The 23,179-nt window shown below is 39.2% G+C and overlaps 1 protein-coding gene across 1 annotated transcript in view; it reads left to right on the forward strand.

Moving 5' to 3' along the window:
- The window catches only part of ube3d (ubiquitin protein ligase E3D), a 31,127-nt gene extending 8,348 nt beyond the window's left edge, over positions 1-22,779 (forward strand). The window contains exons 6-10 of the mRNA XM_042490481.1: positions 30-108; positions 1,446-1,554; positions 4,439-4,605; positions 9,004-9,142; positions 22,287-22,779. Of these exons, the coding sequence (XP_042346415.1) occupies positions 30-108; positions 1,446-1,554; positions 4,439-4,605; positions 9,004-9,142; positions 22,287-22,307 (515 nt within the window). The 3' untranslated portion in view covers positions 22,308-22,779. The remainder of the gene's footprint in view (positions 1-29; positions 109-1,445; positions 1,555-4,438; positions 4,606-9,003; positions 9,143-22,286) is intronic.
- The last annotated feature ends 400 nt before the right edge of the window (positions 22,780-23,179 follow it).

The following is a 23,179-nucleotide window of genomic DNA, read 5'->3' on the forward strand; positions in this document are numbered from 1 at the left end:
AATGAGTCTTTTTCTATTGTTTTCTACAGAGACCCTGAAACTGTACATCACACAGGTGGTGGTGGAGCCCGCTGTGGGAGACAGAAAGCCAGAAGCTTCTCTTCACAGGCAGGTTTTTATCCAGGGAAGCTTATGGTGGTAACAATCAGCAAACTGTGGCTTTTAAACACGTTTCCCACGTGGAGTGGGGTAAAAAAAAAAAAAAAGCATGGTATTGTAATATTTTATGTGGCAACATTGTCTCGATACACAAATGCCAAGTATCAATTTTTTATTTTATAAATTGTTAATGTTGTATTTAATCCTTTAAAATCTGAGAAAATTGTCTTGATTCCTTTCAGAAAACATGAAAAGAAAGTAATGAGCAACTCAACAACAAATGACCCAAAATTAGCAAGACGTTATTAAAAAAGTTAAAGTAAAAGTGTTTTTAGAAAGTATCTTTCTTTTTTTTTTTTTCAAATTATTTTGTATTTCTCTCTTTAAAACCCATTTTCAGTTTATTTTCTTGTCCCCTTTTCCTGATTTATTGAAATTTGCAGGATATTTTATGCCAAATTGCTCAAAGCAATTTACTCAGGTTTCAAAGGTTTAAATGCTTGCTAATAATTAACATTTGAAGTACAGTGTACTATGTTGTTCTGTCCATGTACTTACACATTGTTAATGGTCATGGAAATGTTTTGGCGAGGTCCTTGAAAAGTCATGGAAATTTTTTTATTTTTTCTATGAAAATGTTAGGGAACCTTGTTGAAACCACATTCTTTCATGAGGAAATGGATGAAAAGTGGCTGTTATACATCCGAGATAAAGGAGAGAAAATGAAGATTTACCATTGTGACCTTTTTTGTATATTTTTGTCCTTCAAAGTCAAATCAGGACATGGACTATAAATCACTCCTAGTTTAATTTTATGCCAGCCTCAACCAATATGACACCCCACTGACTGGATTTTGCTCAGACTTTGCAGAATGACACATGTCAGCACGGTGTTCAGCCTTTTGTAATAGTAGGTCTGCATTAAACATTTTAATAATCCTACAGTGCAATAAGTGTGAATAATTTAAAGATTAAGCCCAAGCATCAGAGGTTTTTTCCCCATCTTTTGAAAAACATTTTCTGTGTTAAAGCTGCTGTACATGAACTTAATGACTGGCAGTATTATTTGACTTACAGTACCATTTTGGAAAATGTGTTCTGGGCATACACATGACCATTAATTGCAACTTATTTTTTCCATAACTTGATGGTGGTGATTGGAGATCTTGGAGGTGTTTGGTGAGAAACAAAAAGACAAACACCATGTCATCTTGCACAAGCCGCCAGTACCTCCAGTCTGTATAACTATGAGTTCTTCGTTCTTGTTTTTTTTTTTTACAGAGAATGTTAAGTCAATTTTTAATATGAAATATGAAAAATAAAGGAACATTTTGTCTTTTGGACAGATCCCTCTTCCTGGAGAAGACTGTAGCAGCCCGGCTGTTGGGGCTGTCCACCTCACTGAGCACCTTCCACTTCTCTGTCCAGACTCCTGATGGAAAAGCCTTCTTATTGGTGAGAACGAGCTGGCATAATCAAAGAAGCACATGAAGTTCGGGTAAAAATAGACTGCTCAATTATTTGAGAAGTGGGAAAGGGTGATGACACAGGTTCGACAAGCAATTTGGAAAAACTAATTGACTGATTTGTTGAGCGTACTGCTAGGCTTTTAGCCTCTTAACCATCAGCTACAAGTGGATTAATACAAGTGGCTCTTTGTATAACAACAGAAACACTCCACTGCATGTGATTTACAGTAGGGTTGAGTTTAAAAGTTAGTGCTTTAGTGTTTATAATCCAAAATTGATGTCATTTTAACTGAAGCTGGTGGGTGATGTTTGCATGTCTCACCATTTGGATAACATAAAATGTCCCCGGTATTCCATAATTTGCCAGAATTTAAACTGCAGCATATTAAAACTTCATTGAAAAGGAAGGCAGTAACATTATAATTCATCTTGTGTGAAATTAAATGTGAATGTGAATTACCTAAAGGAACAGTGTGTACGATTTTGGGGTATTTAGTGGCATCTAACAGTGAAGACTGCAGATTGCAACCGGCTAAAATTTCTCCCGGTTTGAATTCTTTCAGTGTTCAGAAGGTGTTTAGGATTATAGATGGCGGGCAGAGGTCTCTTTCTCTCCAAAACGAACAGAGCAGGTGATTAAAACTAGATTAAAACACTGAATAAAGCAGTTTCACGTTAATGATCAGTGTTTTCTCGACACTGTTTGGCATGTCAGAGACATGCCATCTCATTCGCCATCTCTTTTTGCGCTCTTCAAATATTTTTTCTTGTTTTTTCTTTCATGACATAAAAGTGTATGAAATCAGTATCCCCTTTACCTGCTACAACTGTGCTTGTATAGTTGATGATGGTTACAAAATACCAAAGTAAGCATAAAGCATTCTTGCACCAAATTTGTGATTCTGCTTGAAAAGTAAATATTACTTTTGTAAATCAAAAGTCCTTCACAGAAAAAGACATGTGCATATGTTATAATACTACATAGTGAAGTTGAATGTTACAACTCTACTATCACTTACAATGTAAAATATGCTCGTCTTGTACTTTTTTTAGTTCCAACACCAACTGAAAGCAACAAATTACCGACTCCACAGCTGGGGAGTGTGTGTGTGGAGGGAGTTGGAGTCATGACTAGACTCTATTGATTTCTTCAATGCTGTTAGAAAAGAAAGGAGGGCTAAGAAACAACAGTGTGTGTGCTGGTTAACCCCCTCAAAGATATAGCAAATAAGTTTTAAAGGTTATAAATTATCTAACCAAAAAAGGACGAAATAAACACTTAAGTCACCACATTAGATGGTTTTTACATGCTGTTTTCCCTGCTGTCTCTCTCTGCCGTTGCCTCTTTGTGTGACTGTGTTAGCTTGCTGAAAGAGAGTCTGTTGCTGAGTAGTGTCCCATAGCCAGACCTATTTCCACACTCCGTTTTATCACTGTGCCAGCTGCCCACTGAGCAGCGCCTCTCACTCATTCTCTGGTGGCAGAACATTAAATTAGCAAAGTAATATGACAATAATAGCCCCCAAAAAACAACCAGCAATGTACTCAGCCAGTCCCGACAAAAGATATATATGTCCAGCTGCCCAACCTTAAATATTCGGTTAAAGGTTAGAGAAACAGCTGATGAAAGAAAAGACTCAGAGACATTTGCAGTGTTGCTGGCGGTTAGAATTAACACGACCTGTAAAAGACCTTGTATCTTATCAAGTGATATAAGACCACTGTGCCTCATGCAGCAACATTCTCCTAAATTTCTCTCATCTTTTATCTAAATTTTCTGATAAGAGGGAAAATATAAGAGAAGTCAACTCCAGATGCACTTAACGCTCTCAACCATCCAAAATTTGCTCTTACCAAGGTGTCCTCAGTGATAAATCCCACTTGATGATGAGTCACCTTTTAACATGGTGTGGTCTCCTAAACACTACATGGCCAAGATTGAAGACATGACACCAAAAAAGGCTGTAAGAAAAAAGGGCCTCTGCAATAGTGAAATTGACGTAGGCCTACTGTTAAACAAACTTAAGTAAATCTGATTGCAAGGGAATGTAATGAAGTATTAAAAGGAAAAGACGCATGCTGCAGAAAGGTTTAAATACATTTATTAAATTGGAATAATTAAAATAATTTAAAGGAAAAGCAGCAAGTCATCATACATATAGTGTATAAGAGAAGCTGGAACCATGAAATTTGTTTTGCATGAAAAAAGATTGATTCATATGGAATGTGCACAAAAACCTTAATTTGTAAAGTAGATATCTAATAATAGTAGGTGAGTAAAAAGTAGAAAATTTCCCTCTGAAGTGTCATGGAGTAGAAGTGGAAAGTAACCTAAAGTTCCTCTACTGAAGTACAGTACTTGAGTACGTGAGTAAATTTCAGCGGAGGGGTGCACAGTAACTGAAATTACAGTAATTTGGTTCAATGCATCAAGTATTGTAATATTTCTTTAACCCTGAAATTAATAATCCAGTCATAAGAATTACTCTAAAACATAATCTAAATTTGATTAAATGATATTTATGCATTTTTTAAAATATTCCTCAAATGTAAAATTGATCTTTCCTTGCACTGGGTAACATTTTCTCTTACCTAAGAAAATAAATATTGGCGAATTCCAAAAAATAATGGGTAGTAGCAAAACAAGAACAAATTGTGGATGCAAGCAAAAATAAGTAAAAAAATTAAAAAAATGTTTGTATATCATTTCTTGCTTGAGGCCTAATGTTTATAAGACATCTATGATGCTGTCACCCTGGTGTGCATGAGTGGATGCGTTGAGCTGATGTGGTGGAGTGTGATTCCTCCGCCCACATGACATCCGGCATGTGTATCTCAAGTGTTTAGTGACCTGTCTGCTCCTCCTGCAGCTCTGGCTGCTGAACAGCGACTCCATCACAGCGTCAGTCCCAGAAACGTGTGTCGGGGGTGAGAGGTCTATCAGCTCCCCCGCTCTTCACAGTCCATCACCCGGAGCTGCCAGAGCCCTGAAACTCCTCTACACCGCCTGCTCTGACACAGGCATCCAGCAGAGAGAGTAAGCGAGAAGTCTTACCGCATCCTCCAACCCTCCACCCCCCCCCCCCCCTTTTCATCTTTGTTTTCCTCTTCTTAATCTTATCCTTTCATCTCTCCAATGCACCCTCTCAATCACCACCTGTCCCGGCTCACTGCGAGGAATGAAACACCGCTTTGTTGGTGAACAGATTTCAGGTTTTAGAACACTTAGCGCTAAGGGTCCCCGCTTAGACATAATTGTCTGTTCTTTCGGAATAAGATTGCCATCAAAGGTGTTTATCATCTCAGTGTTGTCAGTTGCGTAAGTCACGCTCATATTTGTTGCACATCCAGGGGATGTTGTTTTGACTGGAGAAGGGCCCTGTGTACCTTGCTGTGATGCATTAGAGAGGTGTAGGTGGATGTGCTGCATGTGGTTCTCCATGTTCAGTACAGCAGCACCCCACTGGAAGAGCCTTCCACCCTCATTATTTTCAACTGAATCAGCACTCAGCGTTTTTTTCACCTCCTCCTCCTCCTTTTCCCTGCAGCCGTGTAGAGTGAAGGCAGAACAGAGACGTTTTGTTGTTTCTACCATACTGACAAGCCCACCGGCTGACTGACGGAGAAAGGGTAATTAGAGGTAAAACTTGCATGAAAGGAGAAACGCTTGTCTTTACAGTCAAAGCAGTAGGAGTGCATTTAAATGACATGAAGAACTATATGAGCTCAGTTATGCATGAGAAGCCATTATACCCAAGGTGCATGCTGGGTACCAAAAGAGACGTCATATTGGTTAAAAAAAAAAGCCATGACAGAAAGTGTACTGCTGTTTTCCTTAAGCCAGAATAAGAATTAACTCTCTCTGAGTGTGTGAATTTTTTCGTTCTGCCAATGTCATTTTAAAGTGGAACTATAATGCTTTTCCTCATATTCTGTCATATATAATGTTGCAGCTTTGGATGTTATAAATAAACTTAGCCAAAATTTCAAATAATTAGGTAAATGTGTGTAAAAGTAATCCCTGTAGGCAAAAACCTCAGGCTTCAGACCATTCTGAATAGTATGTTTCCAGCATTTTTTTTTACTACCTTTGCAACAAGATGACATCAGCTCTCTGGCTGCAGTTAACAATTATTTTCTTTGTTTATACATTTGTCGATCATTCTCTCCTTTAATTGATTGTTGTTTGTACTATAAAATGATAGAAAATATTATGGAAAATGTTAATCAGTGTTTCCCAAAGCCCAAGATGACATCCTTAAATGTCCCATTTTGCCCTCAGTCCAAAAATACTAAGTACACTGCCATAGAGGAGTAATTTAAAAGTTGACATCTAATCACTGCTAAGTGTTTACATTACATGCATTACACTGCTTCATGTAGCTACAGGATAACATCAGGGAGAACATGTAATCTTGGTTGACAATGTTGTTAATTTCTCATATTCCATTCCATCATATTCCTGCTGGAATGTATGATAATGAACATTTTGGTTTAGTAGCTTTTAATTGTGATTTTTTATTTATTTATTTTTTATTTTTTTGCTGCAGTGATGGTGCAGATAGCATCTTTAAAAAGGGCTATGTGTGGTCCCCAGTAGCTCACCTAGTAAGGCGGAAGCCACATGTGTAAGGGCTGTGTCCTTGACGCTGCAGCCGTGGGTTTGATTCCACCCTCTGCCCTTTGCTGCATGTCATCCCCTCTCTCTCCCCCTTTCACACAGAAGCTGTCCTATCCAATAAAGGCCCAAAAGCCCCCCAAAAAATAATAAAAATAAATCAGTAGAAAAAAGGACTACCTAAAAAGAAAAGAAAAAAAGTCAAAGTGGGCACTTTATTTAGAGTATTTTCACTGCCGTACCTTGCTTTCACGCAGCCCTTTCCTTTGGCACCTCATTTTCTCAACTGTATAACTTCTGTATTTCTCCACAGGAGCCCAACTGTGCCATGCACTGTATTACTGTATTATTTTAATTTCAGTTACACAGTGTATGCTAGGGCTTTTATTGTGAAAGGTTAAAACTGAAGGACTGGATCTGGTATGCGCTGCCTTTCTGCAATTTATTTTCATTTATCATATTTATCTGCAATATGCTAATATTGACCAATGTAACGGCCTGACCAATTTATCGCTCTACCTTTATTTTTAATTTTGTTTTAAAGTCTTCACTTTAGGGTGCTTCACGTTAAAGCACCTTTTTTTTTTTTTTTTTTAATAAATAAATATATACATATATAATTTCTTTTATTTCTTTTTTTTTTTTTCTGAGATTTCCCTGAAGTCTTGCAAAGCTAAATGCTGGTGTTACTCACACTTCCATTTCCCCCTCTGTAATTTACCATTCATCCTTCATCACTCATCTCTGACATTTTTAAATTAAATGTTATGCCTGGGGAGCTGAACTCCCTGGACGATGGCCCTCTTATTCAGGATACAGTCGGTTACAGTCGAGTGCAGCTGGAGGTTGCAGTGTGCCTTGTTAAAACAGCCAATAATTGGCTGGAGAATCGGTGAGCCAGTGCCTAAGTGGATTACGCTTGTCACTAATGGCAGTGACTTGATTATGAGTTGAGTGAAAGTCGCAGGCACCATCACAGTCCGGGACAATGTGAATGAGGTCTCATGGATACGGAAATTGAGTCGAATGAAAAATGTATGCCTGGCTTCTTTTTTTAAAGAAATTCGTCTGATATTTGAGTAATCAAACCTTACTGTAGATAACACTAACTACATTTCCATTCACAAAGAATTATGATGTAGACTGGTTTGGGTCGATATGCTGCATAACTTCATTAGATTTGCTTTGTACTATCTTGTTCCCAAAATCATTATTTTAAAAAAACTCAGGGGTCATTTGGGATATGAAAAATCAAGAACCTGCAAAGTATACTTGCAGAGACCAAAGATGTGGGAGGCATGCCCCAACCAAATGTTAACTTCTATCACTTGGCGGCCAGCTTAAGCATACTTCAGCATCGCTTGCATAATGCCCCAGCTTGGTTGAGGATGGAACCACTTTTTGTAGGCCTTCTTCACCGGCTGCTTTTGTTTTCAGCTCTTGTGGTTCAGCTCACTCAGAATAAAGCAAAACTGTTATAGTCAAGAAGGCTCTCAAAATCTGGAATCAATTTAGATGTCATTTTGGATTGCAAAGCTTTTCATTGTAGGGGCCTATATCTACCTTTTACCCTGTCCACCCTTCTCTAATAGGCTGAGCTTTTTGCGTGTGTCTAATCTCTGCATTAAATCATTTAGTGATTTTTATATAAGGGCATTGTTTTGTTTTTTTTTTGTAGATATTTACAAGTTTGTAGTTTAGTCCAGGCTCTGAATTTCCCTACCAGCCTGTAAGCCTTCCATTGAGGCTTTCTTAATACCACCCCCCCACATTAAAAAAAGGCCAAACCCACTGTAAACTCATAGACCGTACTCACTGGACAAAACTCAGACTTTCTCAAATTTATCCTGATATTAACCATATTTATCAGAGGTGTTGACAAAATCTTGCCCATTCATATGATTTGGTCTGGCCCATCTCTTCATAACTTCTGGTCTAATCTTTTTAAGACATTATCAGGCCCACCTCAGGTGTCCTTTGATCCAGTTGCATGAACAGCACTATTTTATGTAATATAAGATACTTCGGTCCATCCTAGATTTGAAGCAGATCTTGTGGCCTTCTTGTTCTTATTCGTGACTGACATTTCTTTGTTGGAATCACCCTCTCCTCCATCCCAGTAGGCTTGGATAAGAGATGTTCTTTATTTTAGTAAATTAGGAAAGTATACACTGTGTGGGCTACATTTTCCCAAAGACATTACAGTTCTAGATTGTACCTCACTTTATATATTTGCTATATAGATATATGCTATATATATTTGTTATCTTTGTAACAGCTGGTCTCTGAGCCATACACAAAATGCTCATATGCCATTGTTACAAAACCATTGAGATACTAGTTTTTTGAAGTGGCTGATAGCAACTTTCCTATGCATGTTAGAATAGCTACGGTAGCAGTGTTTCTTCAGTGTGATGTTTTAAGTAGAACCTCTGAAACTTTGTGAACACTTTTTCCTCTCAGGAACTGCACAGATGGCTAAATGTCACCCCAAACAAACTGAATCGGCACTGCACGCTGACAGAGCATCAATCTTTCCTCTCCCAATCACTCTTCCTCTTCTCCTTCAGTCCCCTCTTCTCTATGTCTCACACACAGACATACAGTGTATTGATGGCGCACACACACACTCACCATCAATCCACTTTTATGTAACAATGATTATCTGGTTCAATTTACAGTTAAAAACGACTTAATTAAAGCACCAGGGCAAATGCTTCAATGTGGGATTTACAGCAGCTATTCTGGGCATCATGTTGGTTGTTTAATGTTGTGGCAGTCACTATAAATCACTCCCACTCTACTCTGTGTTTTCAGCATTGTAACGAGTTGGGAGGTCAACGCCATCGGACATCCTGTAGTGCTGCCGCTGAAGGTGTGTGAGGAGCTGCTGCAAGTTATAGACGACAGCAATTCTACGCTTCCTGCATCTATGCGTCGCATGAGATCCTATGAGGTAAGACCATGACTATTTACTCTAAGGGCCACATATTTTTATGCCTCTGCGCTGGCAATGTCCGTCCATCCATTCATCTGTCTGTCCATCCCATTTTTGTGAACCCAATATCTCAAGAATGCCTTAAGGGAATTTCTTCAGATTTGGCACAAACATCCACTTTGATTTAACGATGAACTGATTTGATTTTGGTGGTCAAAGGTAAGTTCACTTGGACTTTGCGTCCATCTCATCAGTGCTGCATCGCAAGTAGGCCTTGAGGGAGTTTCCTCAAATTTGGCACAAACGTCCACTTGCACCCAAGAATAAAGTGATAAGAATTTGGTGATCATATGTCAAAGGTCAAGGTTTTTTCTTTTTTTCGTCAGAAGTCAAGGTCAATGTGAGGTTGTGACCATCTCATTCTTGTGAACACAGTATCTAAAGAAAGCTTTGAGGGTGTTTCCTCAAATTTGGCACAAACATTCACTTGATGAACTAATTAGAATTTGGTGGTCATAGGTCAAAGGGTCAAGGTCACTGTGACCTCTTAAAACATGTTTTTGGCCATAACTGAAGAATCCATATGCTAAGAATGGGGAAAAAAAATCACATAAATGTTTAATATAATATAATAATGCAGTGCTTACATTTTATATTCAAAAGGTCAGAGGTCACATTCACTGTGACATAATATTCTAAAAAAAAAAACACTTCAACATCATACCTCAGGAAAAGAAGAGGAGACACTTAGTCAGATACTGAATTGATGACACTAACCTTGGGTGTCCACCTTGAAACTGCTGACTTTATAAATCTCGGGTGCTGCTGGGGGAAGATGCTTGTGAAGCTGTTATATTTTCACAGACATGGATGTTAACTGTAAATGCAACTTCACTGGTACACAAAGGCATTCAACCAAGAAGCGGTATTCTCGTTTGGTATGTGTAAAATGCTTATACTGATGCTGTGCTATAAAAGTCGAGAGACTCTGAAAGTCTTTTAATTTATCTTCATGTTTTGTATAAAGCAGCAGGGACTCTTTCTGCCGACAGCGATCACTTATTTCACTTACTTGTTACTTACAGCGCCTTGTTTATCCATTATTCAGCAGCAGTGCTTGACTTGTGTTTTTATCCCGCCTTAATTAATTTCATGATTCAGAGCTTTCAGTTAACAGCTTCGCTTTAGGGATTATGTGGGTCAAATGTAAGGTTTTACTTTTGTCAGCCCTATTCCAGCTCCTATACACCTGTAACTGAACAAAAAGTGTATATTTAGTTCGAGTTGCAGAGAAAAAACCTTTTGACTAGAAAATAGGAGGTGTTAACTTTGCTGACAACTCTATTCTCCTAGCTCTTTTCAACATAGTGACAGGGGTAATTAGCACCATTATCCTCCACTTCCTGCTTAGGAAGTTTAGGAAGTGACTCCCACCACTTAAACAACTTTTCTGTCTGCTAAAAAGTACCAGAGGTTGAATAACATACGTTTAGCAAATCTTTTAGAAGGACGTCTGTTGTTGGACGTCATGTGAAGCCTCTTTTATTGTAGGCCTAGTCTCATGAGGGCTTGGAGTCGCTCTTTGATTTAAATTGGAGTAATGCATAGAAGAAGGAATACTTTCTTGAAAAAAAAACATATCCGAGTATGTGTTTTCTGTAGAGATTTCACATTAATAACTCAAAAAAGATTCCATCATCCTGTGTGCAAGAGGAAGCAAAAATGTGGTCTGAAGTTTGACAGACACCTTCACTACAGGTCTTAGATTTTTCCTTATCATACCTTAAGGTTATTATGAGGTCAGTTATATCTGTGATCTAAGAACAGTGCTGCTTTTTTGTTTCCATGTCTTCAACATGGATTATTACCTAGTAAGGGTGCTGACTTGTTTTTGCCTCGGACAGCTTTAGCCTCAGGGCATTTTAATATTAGGTACAATTGATTTGTACAGTGCCTGAGTACAATTTCCTCCACTCTCCACTCCCCCACCACTCAGCTTTCACATTAGTGATGTTGTTCTGTGTCCGAGTGCACTTGCATCATCACCTGCGGGTCATTTGTTTTCGTTGTTGATACAGTATAGAAGAGTGCAAAAGTTGCAAGTATCCAAGCTCATATACTGGAATCCACCTTCACATTGTGTCTACTGTTGTTTATATTTTGGAGACAAAGTCAAGAACAATCCTATTGTCTGCCTTCTCAGTTTATCACCCATGGACTACAGTTGAGAGGGTTAGATCGATGCATGCATTTGCAGATTTCGAAGGAGACCGGCGGGCGGCATTGAGAAATGCCTTTGCTATGCAACTCGTCAGCTGCTGCTCACGTTATATAGCAGTCCACCCTGTACTCCACCTGATGCCCAAGTACAAATGAACTGTACCTGAGACCATCTTTTCAAGTGGACCTGGGCATTTATCAATGAACTGTGCCTGGGTACAGTACGCAGTGTTCTCACTAATTATACAAACTGCACTTAGGGTCAAGTTTACTCGGGTAAGGCCTGGTTCCCTGATGTGAATGCCTCCTCAGTTTTTTAGCACAGTAGTACTCAAATTGGGGGTTGTATATAATTTCTAGGGGTCATCAGGTGTTTGTGGAGACAAAAATAAATAAATAAAATAAATGTTAATAAAATACAATACACAATATAAAATAAAATATATAATATTTTAGACTGGGGAATGGTTTTTATCTTACATTAACAAAAGATTTTATTAAGTTTCTTGTAAGAGTCAAAGTGTGCGTGCACAAGAACACAGAAAAGGTCTCAGAACACATCAAAAATCCACAGGCACATTCAACAACACCTATGAGTTAGCTTTTAAAACTAAACAAAACTGGCATCACAAAACAATATTTATCTACATTTATGAAACAGAAAATCCCCCATAATCACTCAAAAATAGCAGGGGTGGCATGTAGAAACTGCTGTTTATGCTGGTTTGCAGCGCTGTCTGTCTTTTCCCCTCTGGCTGTGGATTGCTACAATAAGGGTGGGGGCTGGGGTGATAGGCCCAGAAGTTTTATTTACAATCTAAGGAACCGTGACATGTTCTGTCTGTCTGTCTGTCTGTTTATCTTTAAGTGTCCTCTGCTCTGTTTCAGCACTATGGACAGCACTGCACCTACACAAACACCCTCTACTTAACTCATGTCACCATTTCACAGCACAAACACACTTGTGGGCGATGGGGGTAATACTGCATTACTGCATAATTAGCCAGCTACAGTTAATGAAATCTGCCAGCAGTTGCCATTTTAGGCGGCAAATCGAAGGCTGTCAGCTAGAAATTAGATGTTTTTTTTTCTTTTTACCTCTGTCTCAAAACGAGAACCCATTTCAAGAATTCCTGCAAATATTGAGTGGTAAATCTGCCACGCTTATCACTGTAAACTTCTGTGCTGTGAGAATGACAAGCTTAATATACTATCGCAACAGTAATTTAGGGGGCCAGGGATTGGTGAACAGTCAATAATTCCAAGAAACTGCAGTAGTTTTCATAATGATGTATTGATGTTTCGACTAGCCGCACAGAGCACCTACAACTTGAGTGTGCACACTGCAGCAGGATCACGGTTTGCCGTGCCACCATGCTGCTAAAGCATGCCATACGAGGCCGGAGAAAGGCAATGTGTTTGTAATATATCTAGCTGTACGACTAACAAAACTCCAATCTCCAAGCTTATGACTAAAGAACAAAAAGATTTTGGTTTACTAACAACAATCAATGAGTAGTAGCCTTTCTAAACTCATAATGTCAAGCCCAGCTCAAAGAGACAGAACTTTTATATTTTTCTAGCACGCTGTGATCTGTCTTGTTGGAATGACATTATATAGAAGCTGAAATTCAGCAGTATGTCACCTTAGAAGGAGAAGGAAATTAAACACTAGATTGCTATTCTACTTATCTCACCTACAGTAGGCTCCTCTCTTGTTGTAATGGTAATGTGCCTCACACATTAAAAAGCTCCAACAGCACAAACTCTTAGGATGACAAACAATCAGGAATTAGGGCTCCGCTGAAATTGAGAAGCCACAGATAGAGCGACCCAGACATAGGACACAGTATCTGTCTGGTGCTGGAAGCGGTTACAGCTGTAAAGAGAGTGTGATAAATTGACACACTTGAACACTTCCTGATAGTAGAGGCTTGTGCTATAGGCGGCAGAGGACAGGAAGGTAATGTGATCATAGGGCCATCTCGAGTTACCGGAGATGGTCTGAGAGCATCTGAGAGTCCCTGTTAAAAACACTGTTTAAAAAGTCGAAGTCGAATGGCAGTCTGAAAACTTATTATGATCTGAAGAGTTACATTTGATGAACGATCAAATGATGTCGCGAGAGAGAAAGAGGATCAGAGAGGGTGGAAAAGGGAGCTACGGTTCTCCTGCTGTTGGCTTTTGAAGACTTAAGTGAGTGAAAGCCTCCTTAAAAAGAGCAATTATAATTCATGGTCATTTAAAGGAACATGTTAAATTGCGTTCATGTTTTGGTCAATATTTTTAATGACTATGATTGTAAGGGTGCAACAATATCTCGAAAGACATACTTACAGTGGAGTCCATTTGGTGAAAGCGAGTGGTCATTCCATCTAGGCGCAAATATTTTTTAAATCATTGCTATATGACCAAAGAAAATGGAGAAAAAGGGGCTGTGGTATTCACTTTTGCTCAAAAGGCAGAGCACCTACAACTACCAGAATGCACTGCACCACAAGGGACCAATAAGCGCTCGCGGTGGTGGGTGATGCAATGTAAATTCATCTGTCTGACACAATGACGGCAGGCTGGTAACTAACAATTTTGTGTTATAGTTAAACAATAAGCCAAACCATCTTTCTGAAAACATTTGAGGTGAGAAATATGCAACACAGTAACATAATCTCGGTTTATATTCAATCAGCACTTCTGAGTTTTACTGCCTGTCAGTTTTTGCAGCCTCCATTTTCACTGTGCAGGGTGTTGTGTGGCGCCCATTTCCTCGTTACAAACTCTCGCTACAACAGCAAAACAGGGCACTAAAATATGTATCTAAAAGCATTTAAGGCAAAAAACAGGCAGTCCAGTAACAAATTCTTATTCGTTTTCTGTTTGATCAGAGTTTGGTCGGAGTTTTAGAGAGAGAGAGCTGGGTGAGTTTTTCTCTTGATCCAGTTCTATAAACATTGTGTCCGTGGTGGCAGCATGGGCAGCGAGCGAAACGAAAATGTGGAGGCACAGCCTGTAATTCAAGCGACAGCCTGAGAGCAAGAGAAACTCGAGTGAATGACACTTTTTGTATTATCTGGCTGAAATTTACTGGGGGGGAAACAGGGAGATGTAGACACTGGTTAGATGGAGGGACATTTTTCACAGGTCATTGACACATACTACCCACATTGTTATGTGGGTAGTATGCTAAGCTAGTTGGAAATCGGTGTAGTATCCCTTTTTTTTCTTTTTTTTTTTTAAAGATTTTTTTGGGCTTTTTGCCTTTATTGGTGATAGGACAGATATAGTGAGAAAGGGAGAGAGAGAGGGGATGACATGCAGCAAAGGGCCAACGTAGGAATCGAACCTGCGACCGCTGCGGCGAGGACACAGCATCTGTACATGGGGTGCCTGCTCTACCAACTGAGCCACCAAGCTCTTCTGTAGTTGGTAACTTTTATAAAAAATTACTTGCCGTTTTTGCTGAAACTATCACTGTCACTGTCAAATAATCTTTGAAAAAAAAACCCCACATTATTCTGCCTGGTCTATTGCCTGGAATAGCAATACTGCATTTGAACAAAAATAACCAATCAGAGGTAATATTTGAAGATCTTGCAGACCAGGTAGGATTTTAAGGGTTCCTCAGTTTTCAGAACATAATATGCAGTGTTTTATAAATCACTGTCCATCAGTTTGCCAATGGTTCTGCTATCTCTTGCAACCTCCACCTATTTATCACCTATCATCCCTATTTTTTATTTGTTAAAGAGTGTTGCTACTGACAGCAACCAAAGGGCAAGTATTGTTTGCCAATTTTTCACAATTGTTACCAATGGCAACCTGGCAACCATTACCTTTGAGCCCTGCAATTGGGTTTAAGTCTGAATATTAGACTACCCATACATACTGCATACATATGCAATAGGTGTTTTTAACTGCAAACATCATGACTCATTGCAGGATAATCTCAGGTGTAACTACTAACATTGACGATGGCTCATTTCCATTTAAGTGTCCTTGTAGGCTATTTCAGTGAGCCAGCGTGCACAATAGGCCTTCTTCACAAAATACATTTTTGCATGTTAGAGTAGGAAAAGGTGCACAGGTGTAAGTGATGAAATTTAATGAATTCTATTTAGCTGCTTCAGTTTCAGGCTCCTGGTATTGTGCATGCTGGCACATGCTGTCACACTGTCAACCGGGCTTACTGGGGCGCTTGAATAGAACAGAGCCATCGACAGCGAGCCAGCATGCACAATGCCAGGGACCTAGAATGGGCTCACCTAAATGGAATTATTTAAATGTAATCATTTACACCTGTGCTGAATGTCTAGCCTGAAAAAGGTTGTTAAAAAAGACTACTATAATTTGAACAGCTGCAATATATAGCTCCTTTTAACTGAAGAGAGGATGTCCAATTTAGTGTTAAAGTATATTTATAAACTAGTCCCAATTTACATCCAGGCGTACTCAGTTTTGTATTACAGATGCAACCGAATTGTGTCATTTCCATATATTGAATGGGAATCTATCAGCATTTTTTTTTTATCAGCACATTATATGAGTACCAACCTCAACAGCCCAGTCTGTCTATAACAGCACTAAATCAGAGTTTTTAACTGTTTTGAAGCCTGTGTGTCTTCTAACACAGTATCTTATGAACGTCTTGAGGGAATTTTCTCAAATGTGGCGCAAACGTCCCCTTGAACTCAACAATGAACTGATTAGATTTTGGTGGTCATAAGCCAAAGGTCAAGGTCATTGTGACCTTGTCTTCTTTATGTATGAATGTGATATGACAAAAACATCTTCAGGGATTTTTTCTTTCAAATTTGGCACAAAAGTTCACTTGGACTCAAGGTTAAACTGGTTACATTTTGGTGGTCAAAGGTCAAGGTCATTGTGACCTTGCACTGGCATCATAATCTTCCACACAATATCTCAAGAAAACTTTGAGGAAATTTCCTTTTGACAAGACAAAAATTTCCTCTTGGACTGATTAAAATTTGGTGGTCAAAGGCCACTGTAACCTCACAAAACATGTTTTTGGTCATAACTCAAGAAATTATATGCTAATTTGACAAAATTTGACATAAATGTCTAATAGGATAAAATGATGAAGAAAAAGAAGTCAAAGGTCAACTGTGACATAATAATGTTCTGTAAAAACACTTTTTGAACATTTCTGCATGTCATATCTTAAAAGGGAAGACATTTAGTCAGATACTGAATTGACGTGTGAAGAATTCAAGTTTTCACAGACAGGATGTGAGCTGTAAGTGCAACTTGAGTGATGCGCGGAGGCATACAGTCATTAGGAGGTAATTCTAGTTTGATCATTTCAGCCCTGATATGTGAAATGTCGACTGTTGTTGTCTGGGCTGCTTTATTACCCGCCCTCCATTCCTGGGCCGGCTGGTGTAATGGGGTGTAAAGTGGCTCAAGCTCTGAGTGTCACTCTTCAGCCCAGCAACAGACAACACTTCCCTCCCACCTCGTTAATTTCCCCCTCACTCCCACAGAGACAGCATGTCGGTTAGACAGAAACTCATCCCGAAACTGATCCACCGTTTTACAATGAAGAACGGAGGAGATGTATTGATCATACATCGCCTCACTCTTACTGCGGTTCACACAGCTCTCCACCAGAAATGGCTGCACTTTGTCGAAATAAATTACTTCCTCCAAGACGCACACGTCTCGATTCACTGCACGTGCACCAATGTATGAGAAGGGGAATTAATCAACAGAGCGTGGGGGCCATGACGCTGTTCTTAGTCAGTGTTTACATCAGGATATCTCTGCTCAACAAAATAAATAAGGCTGATATCCTTCATTAATTAAAAAAATGTTGTAATAGATAGTCAGCGATGTTTGCCCCTGGTGTGACAGAAATTATACAGTTTGTTAAATTAGATCTTTAATGGTAGATGGGTTCATACTGAATTGGTTGTGTATGGGATGCCCGAAGCCTAAAGTTGCTATAATGTGACAAGACATGTATTAAAATCTAAAGCTGTGGTTATTAGCCTATTTTGTCTAGAATCTACAAAATTTTTAAATGAGCTACAGTCACAAATAAAGCAGCTACTGCCATGAAATTAAGTTACATAAACTGCTGTTACAATTAAGTTAAATAAAATAGTGTTATAGTGTTAAATAAAGTAAAGTGTAAAGTTAAATAAAGTACTGAAGTTAATGAAATATTATCATCACTAAATCAATCAAAGCAAAAGCCATGGTTCTTTTATTTTGAAGGACATGGCTCGTCTTGGGTCAGAAGTGTTGATGTTTTTGCTGTGTACTTGAAGCTTCTGGTCAACAGCTGGATGTTGGTGTTAGCAGAAAGTTAAACTTTTTGCAGTATGACGATTTATCCACTGCGAGCTTGAAACAAACTAACAGCTGTCCAGTTCATGGATTGTAAAGATTTCCAAGTCGTACTGGTGCTCTGTGGACACAAAATGTGACTAAATAATCGCAGTCTCTCTGCAGATACAAACACAGGCCTCACTACAGCCACTACCACTCATTAAGTTACGCTGTTACCATTACCGTTGAAAGTGATGATTTATTCTCTAAAAGCAAACTAACAGCTCTTCAGTTCATATATTAAAAGTGTTTGCAAGTCATAGTGGTGCTCCATGGTCACAAAATGCAACTAAATAGCTACTGTCTGGAACTCTGCAAAAGCCCTACCTTGAGTGTGTGTTTGTGAGAGGCAGAGAGCCGTTGGAGAGAGCGGGAAAAACGAAATGCCAAAGCAATTCTCATGCCCCTGGCTAAAAAGACTAGACAAATTATACTCAATGTTCATGAAAAAATAATTTTATATATTGCACGTGGAACAAGCCACAATCTATCAAGTGTGTTCAATTTATGGCCCACACCTACAGCCATCCCATTATTAACACCTCCCCCAAAAAAGGATGTCATTCCAGTATTTTTCTCTTAGTGTAATGCCAGTATCACACTGGATGCAGACACACACTGACATGTTAATTGTCGCACAGCCGCCCTTCAGCAGTAACCTGGCCGGTTACACCAGGAGAGCATTTCTTAGCTAGGGTCAGCAGTGATTCTCCCTCTCTGTTCCTCTCTAATCACACTGAGAGCTTTATCCCTGTCTCTCTGTCCCTGCTTGTCTGTGTGTCTCTGGCTGTGTGTATGTGTGTGTGTGCGCCTCTGTGTGTGTCTCTGTCTCTGTGTGCCTGCACGTCTCTTTCCCTCTCACTTAAGTACACAAATAACAAGCATTTTGGAAGCACTGGATGCATATTTTATCATTTTTCATGGTCAGATCATATATATCATATCTTATATATCATTGATATAATTCATAATAGAGTATTTAGTGTTTCCTGCCAGATTTGCTCACAGACTCGCTCACAGAAAAAAAAGACCAAACGCCAAATAGTATCTACCCTCTGGTTTTGCCCAGGTCACTCCCATTAATATTGTTTGCTCTTTCAGCACTGTTGTCATCGTTAGCACTATTAGCACAGTTAGTGCAGCCACCAGCCACCATTTTGGCTCAGCTACTTCCAAGTTTGCTTGCGATGTCAGATTGGCTATTGTTAACACAATCCATATCTGTGAAGATTCTCTTTTTAGCTTCCTGTTTTTACAGGACGCACATACATTTACAGAAACAAATAGCACTCTGCCAACTGTTTCATGGACGCTTGAAGGTGTTACAGTATAATTAACTCAGGTTGGGGGAGGTGTCCCCTGTGCAGTCAGCCTATTGTACCCGGTGGTTTACTTGTTATTGTGACAATTACATTATTGAGGATCAGCATTGACTGGTAATTGGTAAATGTTATTTTCCTCCTAAATGTGAATATGTGAATAAATATTTCAATGAAATAGTAATTTCTATCGTTTCAACTGCGTTGAGCTCAGAGCCATTTTGTTACAATGAGTTGTCTTTTTTATCCCACACCTCTCCTGACTAACCACATTAGAATATGTTGTGTGGCAGCTAAGAGAATGCTGCTCATTAATCATGTGTGCGCTCAACAAGTACCATTCAGCCTAATAATAACTTGATGACAGTTGCATCTACTGACTGCTTGAAATAATATGTAGCAGTAACAAAAAGTGTTGAATTCTCAAAAGGCAGTAATCGGTCCACGTGTTCCCGAAATGTTCATCGTTCTTTTTCTTTTGTATTAAATTTGGACAATGTCTTTAGGGTGGAGTGGAGACACACCCAATATGATAATTGAAATGCACTATTTTATGGGTCAGTGTCTTTGTTCACTTGGCCAGGAATATATCCACGTCCATATCTGTTTTCTGCTTGAACTGCAGGACTTCCCTGACAGTGTAATGTTCTGTGTAGCAGCAGCAGCAGCAATTTGTTTCTTCTGTCACGTTCAGCTTTTCCACACCTCTTTCTCTCTGTCTCTTCATGTGTGAAGAAACATTCACTATGCTGCTTGCCAAGTTTTAAGTGTTATGATAACAGTCCCTGGCACCAAGCATCAAAGAGCATGTGTTTGCTTGAAAGACTTCCTTGTGTCCTCTCTTCTCTTGTCATCATCTCAGAACCTTTTAATACCCACATATTAACCCCTTTTCTGTAGAGTCCCTTCTTTAACTAAAGAGCTGTTGCATAGAAATTGAAAAACCAGGTTGCTACAGGTAGATGTGATACTTTGCAGGCTTTGCAGTGATGTTTTATATTTCGCTGTGCTCATACGAATTTCAATGAGATCAAAGAAGTGTAACACCCGTAAGCACATTATCATCAAGTGTTCTGGGAAGACCTGCTGTCAGCATCCCTGCTAGTTTAAAGACCTTCATGTAATTTTAACACTGTTAAATACAAACTACCTAAGAACCTTCTTTGAGTGGCTTCTCATTATATAAACAGTTGAGTCCTACAGCGTTAAAGGTTCTGTGTGCGACATTCAGAGCATTAATATAGCTGCAAACCACTATGTAAAGATATAGGAGTGATGGTCTCCTGAGCAGAGAATGAAGTCACTCTGTTAGGTTTGTGTTGCCATCTGTGTGCCATCTTCTCTGTGGTTTGTTGTGGTAAACCTTTCAGTCTGTGCATGCATATAATTGCATGTGTGTATCCCACTGGCTAGCTCATTTCTGCTGCTTTGCACTGGATTAGCATGGCAGTTACCACTGATATCAGGACAGCATCATCGAGTAAGCGTATAGCCTCCAGCCTCTGGTTCTCCCAAGTTACACCGTTGTCATTGTTTAGCACTGTTTGGGGAGTTAGCACTGTTAGCCGCTGGCTCAGCCACATCCATGTGGAAAATTGTGTTCAGACAACTGATACACTTTGAATTTTACATAGACTCTTTAAATGTAAACCTCAGTTGCAAATGGAAAGTAGTAGAAGAGTCTTGTGATAACTTTTTTGTGTTATGTATTTTCAGTCAGGCTCTCAACCAGGTGGTATGCCTCTTGGACTGCACATTTCATCTTGTAGTCATACTTTACAATGTTGCACAGTCTTGTTTTGTCCATAATCTAAAGATATTCAATTTACTTTAAGAGGGGTAAAGAAACCAGAAAATATGTATATTTAAAAAGCTCAAATTAGACAATTGTGACATTTTTGCTTAAAAATTACTCAAACCATTAGTTGGTGATTCATTTTAGTTCTCTTTAAATTCTTTTAGCTTCATGCAGTTACATAGCTTACAGTTAAGATGAACTGCAGTTATAGCTCGATTACATGATAGCTTTTCAGCGCGGAACATTTCGTACATACTCTACTTCTGTTTTTTGATACTTGGTCTTGTTTTGTTTTTTCCCTTCTTCCTCATCATTTGTTTTTCCCAGCTTTCTTCTACATATTTATGCTGTTCAACTTTGACTTCTGACCTGTGAACTGTAGAGTTTCTAGCTCCATCTTTTAGTAGCGCATCAGTGTGCTAGGTACCCCAAGCAGAAGATAAAAGAAAAATGGGAGCAGTTTCACAGTTACGAAAGGTACCATCCTCAACTTTCAAAATGAAAATGCAAAAAAATGCATGCACTGAATTGAACTGACCTGCTGATGGAATCGCCCCATAAAACACTTATTCATCTTTTTCAAAATTGTGTAAATGTATGATAGATTCAACACTTTGCTCTGCCAGATGCAGCCACAGCTCTAATGTTAGCCCCTGTACAGCTCCCCAAGCGAGTTGTGGTTTCTTTGCTTTTCTCACCTTGTCAACAAGAGCACAGTACACCTTTTCCCCAGTTTCATTTTCCCAGCTTCAACATATCAAGTCAGCTTCTCTCCTCAATCTAGACTGCTGCTGGTTCAGATTCAAGATGGGGGTTTATTGCCGAGTAGGTTCTCACATGGAATGAATTTGCCTTGGGGTTGGGTGCATACAGTAAACATATTAAGAAGAAATACAAATAAAGTCAGGTTCTTTATCACACTTTGTCTTCATATTCTGGGCCTCACAGTTCACCTCTAGTTGCCGTTTGTTATCATTTGTATGAATTACCATTGATGCGCTTGAGTGGTGAGCAGACATTGGCATGGGGACGGAGAAGACAGGGCCTTGAGTGAGGCAAATGCCCTCATCCATCATCCCAATATAGAGCCCTCAGTGGAGCGCAACCATAGTCTGTAGCAGGCAAACACCCAGGAATAGCAGATGGAGAGAGAGGGAGAGTGAGAGAGAAAGAGGGAGAGAGCAAAGCTGAGCTGATTTGTTTTCTGCGCTTTATTTATCTGCATGTGTGTTTTTGAAGTTGATTAAATCTCTACCACCTGTGGTGTTTTTGTTGTTTGAAGGCAGTAATTGCAGATAATGTGTTTCTGTGCTGATCAGCAGACCGTAGAGATCCAGTACATCTGTGCTTTTGGGAACAAAAATCCTCATTGTACTGTACAAACTGGAGTTTTCTGAAAGTTAATCTGTTTTAATTTATTCTCATGTGTCACAAGTAGATTTAAACCTTCCCTAAACTTTTTGACTTTTGTTCTCAGGTGGCATACCTCAGGCTGTGAGGTCAAAGATCGGATGCCAAGAGGTCAAGACTATGTTCATCACCACAGGGGAAGTCAAGAGGACCTGGGACAGCTGAGAAAGGAACTTTTCTGAACATGTTTGGATATGTTAAGGTGGTATCCAGCAGATTTCCAGTAAGTATGAAATGGAGATTACTGCAAAAGGAAATCGTTGTGTCATCACCTCCAACAGAATCATGTTGAAACAGGTTGTTGCGTGGTTTCTAAATTCGACTGCATATCCAGTAATTGCAAAACTGGAAAAGAGTGAAATCATCATCAAAATAGTTTTGCACATTAGATATGATTATATCTTGCTGTAGTTTATAATTTTTAATACTAATTTTTAGTCACACATGCTTTTCAGCCACTGTAATACTTTTTTTATGTTTGTCCATTCCTGAACTTTATTTTGTTTTTTTTCCGACTATTCTCAACAAAAACTGATTAAACTGTTGTATTTTTGAAGGTATCACCTCTCCCTCTTTTTTTTCCCTCTGCTGGAGAGCACTGCTGGTTGATATGTGGGACATTGTTCTTGAGTTGGCTCTTGATGAAAGCCTATTATAGAGGCACTTCAGCCCCAGGGTACAGCAGTGCATCCTCCACTTGAGTGTAATTACAGCTTGTGGAGCTAGGTGTTTTTTTTTGTCTAGTTGTGGGTTTATTTGTGTGTGCCACTGAGTGATGGTGTTTATGTAACATGCGTGGTAGTGAGAATCAATGCGAAAATGTATAGTTAAACACTCCTTCTAACACTCCTTCTAACAACCTTCTAAAATTTATCATGATATGGGCTGGTCGGTCAAGTGGCTCTTGTAGAATGTCAAAGTACTTTTTACACATTAGCTGTGTGTGAAGCCAGGGATTGC

Source organism: Plectropomus leopardus, chromosome 7 (assembly GCF_008729295.1).
Source record: "Plectropomus leopardus isolate mb chromosome 7, YSFRI_Pleo_2.0, whole genome shotgun sequence".
Classification (NCBI taxonomy): domain Eukaryota; kingdom Metazoa; phylum Chordata; class Actinopteri; order Perciformes; family Serranidae; genus Plectropomus; species Plectropomus leopardus.